The sequence below is a fragment of the Cyprinodon variegatus genome, unplaced genomic scaffold (assembly GCF_000732505.1).
Source record: "Cyprinodon variegatus isolate N-32 unplaced genomic scaffold, C_variegatus-1.0 Scaffold331, whole genome shotgun sequence".
NCBI classification, from domain to species: Eukaryota; Metazoa; Chordata; class Actinopteri; order Cyprinodontiformes; family Cyprinodontidae; genus Cyprinodon; species Cyprinodon variegatus.
This window is the reverse complement of record NW_015150784.1, coordinates 1-7,916: the sequence shown is the minus strand read 5'-3', so window position 1 is coordinate 7,916 and position 7,916 is coordinate 1. Positions and strand designations below refer to the sequence as shown.

Here is a 7,916-nt window from a genome sequence, read left to right as displayed (position 1 = left end):
TTGCCAGTATCTAATGGCCTAAAGAACAGCTTGTTACTACAAGTTTAACACTTGGTCTGTTTCTCTTCTCAGTTGTTCATTATTTTAATGACAATCATTTAAACTGTTCCATGATTAACTTGACTGCTTCCATTTTGTATTGTGGATATAAAGTATTGATAAATTTCAAGGTGTTGCCTTGTAAAGAGTCCAGTATCATGTTTATTGCATAAACCATGCTTTGCATGACTATATCTAGCATGTATTTTATTATAGATATGGGTCGTCTATTGCATTTTATTCTCCTAATGATTGTACTGTAATATGTTAGAATCGATCTGAGGCGTTGAACAATTTCCCCCAGCATTTATACAAATGTACGTAGAATGTAGCTGGTGAAACAAACAAGAACTGTTGATAATTTGACCCAACATTTGGATAGAGGGAATATGAAGTTATAAAGTTAAAACAACCCAGAAATGTTATCACTTTGATCCAGCATTTGGGTACAGAAAATAAAAAATATGTTTGTTTAAATTTATTAAAAAAAAATTGTGGTTAATTCGACTCAGAATGTGGTTGGAACATTATAACCTATTTGTTGGGTTAAATGTTAACCCATTTCGCTGGGTCAAATCAACCACTGTACTGCTGGACCGGTGCTATAGTAGCCCAGCAGCTGGGCGGGAAAAAAGGGAAATTAAGGGAAACAGAAAAATTAGGATTAGGAGTGGGAGTGCATTAGGAGTGCATCTCTAACAGTATTCTTAGTTTAGTTAATAAATATAATGCGAATTTTAGGAAAACTAAAACTCTCCTTAATGAAACGCATTTTCTATTCCAAATTTAGGATGTTTCATAAAGATTTGCAATAACACAACCGTAGAGGCTGCTGCAAATCTTTAAAATGAAAAACAAAACAAGATATAACATGTTAATTACAGAGCAACTCATGTGGTAACCTATATTTTCATGAATTGAAAATCATAAGGAGACAGAGAGGGTGAATTTAGCTACACTGAATCAGCTGATAAATATTGTGATGGCAGCAAACAAATGTGCCGGTAGGATAATAAGGACAAATAACTACTTTAATATTTTGTACTTTGAGAAAAGTTGTTTGTTTGAAGAAACCAGTGATGCTGAAAAACAATATAATCACAACTCCTAAAAGACATCTTTGGCAGTTTGAAGAGGTATCACATTAAACTTCAATATGGGTTTTTAAGTATCATCATAATTTGGCACATTTTAAGCTGAAGCCCATTTATTCATTCTACAGGCTGCAAATATAACAGCATAAAGCCAATAACTCTAGGTCTAGTTTTCAAAGCAAGGGACACACTGTGCCTACTGATCTTGCACCTACAATAAATGCAAATATTATTGATGGCTATTATGTAAAACAGCTTTGAAAGAACAAACTTACGGCTGCCATTGTTGGATGAGAGTGTAGTTCTGATCTGGAAGTCTGGGAAGCTGGAAAAGAAAAATCACAAATAAATAATAATACACACAAGAACAAAAGGTTATAGCAAACAAAGAGGAAGCAATCCCCAGAGGTAATAACACAGAGCAGGTTTAAGGGTATCCCTTTTTAACCTTTGATTAATATTTTATTTGGTTTATTATCTGCCAGAGGGTTTCCATCACACTCATTAGATCATGAGCTCTCCTGTGTCTCATTTCAGAGCTGGTGTTGCATGAGCTAAGTGTTTATTTGTTTGGACACACCTGTAATTACTCCAGGGGGGATTTACTCCCATCTGCTTGCAAAGAGCCACTATTTTGAAACGTATTAGGAAAACACCTCATAGCACACATTTTGGTTAGTGTACAGATGCATAGCTAGAGAATTTTAATCAGGGTGATCAGGCAATAACCAGTGGCCGAAAGCAGATAGGCACCAGAACCTCAGGGTCAATTTCCAATTCAATTTCAATTCAATTCAGTTTATTTATACAGCGCCAATTCACAACACATGTCATCTCATTCACATACACTGTTCCAAAAGGAAAATTAACAACCACAACATCTATATTTCCTAAATAAAGACTAACTATACTTTCCTACAGCCTTTGCTAACAAATTGATGCATATATATAAACATCCATGCTGTCTAAAGTAAAGGTCTAGAGCACAAAATTCTTTCAAGTTTGAGTTCTGATGTGAAAATCTTAATCATTGTCACTACTTACATACTTTTTCCAATAATTCTTCTACATAAATTTATATTTAGATGTACTAACGTCTATATTATATGGATTACTTATTATTAAAGTAGTTATTTATCTCTGATTTCACTGAAGACTCATAGTTGACTTGCAGATAAATCTTTACCCCATTAAACAAAATCTAGTTCTGAAAAGAGCATGAATTCTGTATTTATCATCTTGAATGTTAGTATATGGATGTGCATATTTAACCACAGTGTTTTTGTTGTCAAGTAACTGTTAACAGATGAAAGATTACAATGTTAAATAATTTAGAACATTCCACTTGAGAGTATTACTCCTGCCACCATCTGTATTAGAGAGGGGGGGAAATGGAAGGGTGGCCACCCCTGGCCCCCCATCTCGTTCCGCCCCTGGTAAAATGACCAAACACTAAAAGTTTCTGTTACTGAAAGCAAAATAGGACTGAAAAATTCTCCAATAGGATGGAGACATGTACTATTCACTGTGGTTTGAACTCAAACCGACAGACTTTGTGGTGTAAATATTTCACTAATCATGTGACTTAAACAATCAGCAGAAAATCAGGAAGAAAAATAATGATGTAAGAAAACACAACCCGACTCCAAAGAGATCCTGCTGTCTATTCAAATACATGCAAACGTCTGTGGTACATTTAGTTTAAAGGAAAAAGCAACAATTTAAAAATACCTCTGTTTGAACATATTGCATTTACAATGGCTTCAAACTTCGCCCTTTGGACAGCAGTTTGATGATATTCTGATTTCCAAATGCAGCGAATTTACTGGTAAGTAAGCAATAGTGATAATCTGACTTAAAGCGAAACTAAATAACCAAGTTGTGGCGGCAGTTTCTTTGTATTCATAACGGCTGCAGAAATGTAATTAGGCTTTGCTGGCCCTTTAAACAGTTGACTTAAAGACAAAACGTTGCGGAAAGTGTATGAGGAAGAAGAAAACGGTAAAGTTGGCAGAGCCGTTTGGGCACACCCTATGAGAAAAACGACGTCCTGTTAGGAGAAAGAAAGAAACAGAGAGGAGAAACTTTGTCTCACCTCTTCTGGGAGAGTTTGCTGCCCGTTCTGGGAGAGCTTTCTGTCTGGAGCACGGTAGGAAGGTAGAGACACAGGACAGATACACTCTGTAGGTTTTTAACTAGAGCTCTGCTCTCGGACCACCCATTTATGCGCGTGAAGGTTACAGCTCGTGCGCAATCATCGAAGTGAGTTTACTTTCTTCGACTGTAGGTGTCGCTGTTGCACGCCAAATACATCAACGTTAACAAGTCTGAATGAAGGCCATTCATGGTTACCTTTTTTTCCCCTCCTTATTTTGTTTTACAATATTTGCTTTCTCTTAAATTAAAATTCATGCTTTTTCTGATTGGTTATATTTTCACCTTTTGTAGGTTCTTATTTGGATTTAGATCTTTGCTTTGACTGAGTCATTTAAACGGTCAAAGTTTGTTTAAATTATGTATATTAATATGCTTGGATATAAATAGTTAGGTGTCGCTCCAGATGTAGATGTGTACGTTTAGGGTTTTCCTGCTGAAAGGTGAGACACTAGTGTCAAACATTTTAAAACCACAGGGGTCCCTGGGGCCCAGGGCCGGATCCACTTTGGGGTGGCTGGCTGCCGGCAGAGACCGCGGACTTATCCCCGCGGTTCCCTGGTGCTCGGGCATAGCGGTGGCTGGGGGACTTCCTCGGGGCCATCTCTCTTCCACCTTTGGTGGGGGTCGGATTTCCTGGGTTGGCCCCTCCTGTGGGCCTTTGCTCTTTGGGTCCCCCAGCGCTTGCCTCGGTGCTCTAGGGAGGTGCGTCCTCGGCTCTTCACAACCACTATTGAGCATTTTTCCTTTGGATAAACTTTAAATGCACAAGTGCACTCTCACAAACAACTACAGGTGCTCGGTTCCTGTTACTTAGAGTTTCACTTCCATACAGAAAGCCCATATTCTTTTCTTCAGCTACCACTGTATACATGTCAGATTAGATAATACTTATACTTCAGCGATAGTATCTAGGTGTTACTTTATTGTATCTCTTATACTATATCCATTTGTTGTGCTGTTCTTTTTACGTCTCTTTGCATGTGATGAAGCAGACTGAAGATGTTTTATCGTTTTCTCCCTTTTATCTCCTCTATTATCTCCTCTTTCTTTCATCTTTTCTCCTTTTTTTCTGTTTTTCCTTTCCTGTTCTACTTAAATTGCAGTGTCCATATAATCTGTAATACTCCCTGCATGATTTATAATAAAGCTATTTATATGCATAAATCACCACCATTAGCCATGGCCACCCCTGGCCCCCCATCTAGCTCCACCCCTGTAGTAATGTCATTATTATGCCACCTGTGATTTTTAAAAAAAAAAAGGATCTCTTCACCTGTGTCCCCTATTTATAAGAGAGCAACAAACCTCTCCTGTAAACGATATCTCACTGAGAATATCTGTATACAAATTTTTATTTAAAAAAAAATCTTACTGTAGATTAATTTGTCTGCTGAATAAATGATTTGATTAAGAGTTAGATTTTTCTAAGTTGCTTACTGATATATTCTGCCGCTGCAAAAGCAAGTTTTACTTTTTGGGGGGCCTCTTTATATATTCTTAACCATGGTTGCTAGTAGGTAGGGCTAATACAGTATGTCTATTATTTCTACACGTGAACAAAAAAGTAAACAGCTACAATAAAATAATTAATTTCAATAAGAAGAATTAAGAAAAATAACACAAGTATGCCAAACACATTCAAAGGTGTTTACCTGGAAAAAAGTCTTGTGTATCTATTTGCAAGAATTAACATATAATTAAAGGCTTACAAGAAACAACACAAAACCATTATATGAGGTCAAAGATAAGGTGTAAGATGGTAACTTGTTTTCCCCAAATGTAAATGGAATGAAACAGAAAAGACCATGTAGAAAAAATAAGAAAGTAGAAAACATTCATGCCACACAATAAAGCTGTCATTCAACTGTTGGAAAGTGGTATGAATGCCCAATTTTATCACTCAAAATGTTCTTTGCATTTCTCTGTATTTCTCAATATCTCCCTCCTTTATTGCCATTCTCACTTATAAGTTGCTGATAATGAAATCCCTATAGCGCTTTATGGTATATAATGTAATAAAGATGTACATCACTTTACATCAGAAAGAAATCGATTGCAATAAGCCAGGAATGAGATTCAACAGTTCAAAAGTCTGAGCAACTGGACTAAAAGACATCTTTAGAAAAAACTAAATGTACCATTAAATTTAAAATAATTGTTTAATACACCATTAAACAATTAAATGTAATATTTTGTTATTAAAAGTTAAGTTCACCACATCACACCATTTTCATTTTTAATCATTTACCATTTGCCATTATGAATGTGGTATTTACCCATAAATATAATTGTGTTGCCCATTTTACAGAATTCATCCTGTAGACTCTCACTGTCATAAAATATTTGCTTTTTGTAAAAGTGTGTACATTCTATCTATGAAATTTTCAACCAGTTCTGTAATTCTTCCCAAAACTATTCAATAACTTGGGAAAAGTAAAAGTTTTCTATTGTTTTTTCTTCCATAGACCAGAAAACACATTCACAAACATCTGATTTGATTGCAGTTATAATGTGTTGAAAGAGACCTCCGTATGATGTTTTAACCCTTGTTCATAGCGAATTTCAAACTTTAATTTGTATTAGACCATACAGTTATGTGAACTATAGGTTTTTACGGTAAGTTCTACATATTTGTTGTACATATATATTTGGCTCTTACTTCTTACAATGGTGGTGGATAAGGATACTTCCCTCTAAAGAAGAATACTTCTTGGGTTGTTTTATTTTTTGTATTTATTTTATTTTTGAGTTCCCTGTCTTGCTGCTACCACATGATAATTTCCCATTTTGGATTCAATGAATGAATGAGTCAGTCAGTCAGTCAGTCAGTCAGTCAGTCAGTCAGTCAGTCAGTACCAACTTTGAATGAATATGCCTTGTTTCTACTCGTGGTAATAACTCTATCTTTCCACAAGGTGGGGCTGTATGGCCTAAAAGTAAAGGGAAACACCAACCTTCAATATTGAGATACTTGCTTGTGATATTTAGAAAGCTGGATCAGCAAATTAGAAATCTCAAAATCAAATTTTAAAGTAATTACAAACTTCCAACTTCATCAAAAAATGTTTTTGAGGATAAGAACCATAAACAATCAGTTTTAGACCGAAAGGCTTTTTTGCACTTGATTTAAATGATAGATTCAAAGTCAGTTGTTTTTAATTCCCCTTTATAATATTAGTACACGGTTTACTTATTTATTTATTTATTTATTTTTTTAATAAAGTGAATGTTAGGTTTTGCCATATAGATTGATCAATTATACTGTTTGCTTTTTTGGTGTTATGTTAACTAATATGCAAGGAATATCTTGGGTACACCAATTAGGACAGACCTTTAGATTTTGACAGAATGTTAAATCTCAGATTAGTTAGGTCTTCTATTAATTAGGGATTGAGATCTTTTTTATTATTTCTTCAAGTCTGTCATTTTTATTTTTGGATTGTCTTGTTCCCACATTTTTTATTAACCTGATTACAAAATATTTGAATTGACTCTTGACAGGAATCAACATCATGCCTGTATTACTGTTGTCATATGGGGAGCATTTCACATTGTTTTTTTTAAGATACAATCCCTTCATATTAATCTCAGAAAAGAAAACAGAGATTCTATTTAAGCCTTTGGAAGAATTCTTTTTTTTTTTTTTTTTTTTTTTTTGAGAAATCACTGTATCATCTTTAAATTGACTCTTCTTAAACTTACTGTAGTATTAAATATTTATATACTTTCTACATCTTTGTCATTTATTTTAAAATTAGCAAATAGCTGTACATAGAGAATAAATAGTGTTGGTGAGATTTGGCATCACTGATTAACTGTAAAATATCCTTATTGTCCTTGTTAGGATAGTTATCATTGATGATGTGTGAGTTTATTACACCCTAATATTACCTGTCTGTTGTGTGTCAGAATGAATGTTTTCCCCAGTAGTTTATCTATTTAGGACAGTTCCTCTGTCCAGATATACAGTTATCATCTTCATTTTGTACATGGCAAAGATTTGGGAATGGAATGAGAAAAGTGTCCTTCAGCTAAGAATAAAGTGTAATATTTTGATAAGGCTTAAGGCATGGATGTCTCCTCATCTTCAAACATGTATGATGTGATGATGTGGCAGACTGGAGATGTATAAAATGCTTCTCAAACTTTTTATTGGGGCCCACTGCACGAGATGTGAGCCCGGTTGGAAAGCGTTGCCTTCTGTAACTGAAAGCAACTTCTCTGATCTTATGTCAGTAAGATTAGAATTTCTATCAAAATATGTTGTCATGTCTCATGGTTATTTAATGCATATACATTATGAAGTGTTATTTAAAGAGCTGGTCCTGAGTGATCTCTTTTCAGGAAAAACAACACGAGAGAGAAAGCTTCAAGGTGTAAACGCAGAGCTTTCCTTTAACACCCTTTAGCAATTATGTAATCAATTCAGCTTTCATTTTTTGGGATTGTGGACTCTGTTTATACACTCCAAATATGAGTTAAATGATGTTTATACACTCCAAATATGAGTTAAATGATAAATGCTTTATCTCTTACCAAAAAGTCTTAAAAAACTCAGTAGATATGTTGTCAGTGCTGAGTCTCAATACTTTTCAATTATCACAGAGCAAGTTTATTGTAAAGAAA

The 7,916-nt window shown here is 34.8% G+C and overlaps 1 protein-coding gene across 1 annotated transcript in view; it reads right to left on the bottom strand.

Annotated features, from left to right (window-relative positions):
• Nucleotides 1–3,379, bottom strand: part of anxa4 (annexin A4) — a 13,421-nt gene extending 10,042 nt beyond the window's left edge. Inside the window, exons 1-2 of the mRNA XM_015385099.1 lie at nt 3,229–3,379; nt 1,409–1,458 (exon numbers count right to left, since the gene is read on the bottom strand). Of these exons, the coding sequence (XP_015240585.1) occupies nt 1,409–1,417 (9 nt within the window). The 5' untranslated portion in view covers nt 1,418–1,458; nt 3,229–3,379. The remainder of the gene's footprint in view (nt 1–1,408; nt 1,459–3,228) is intronic.
• Between the last annotated feature and the right edge of the window lie 4,537 nt (nt 3,380–7,916).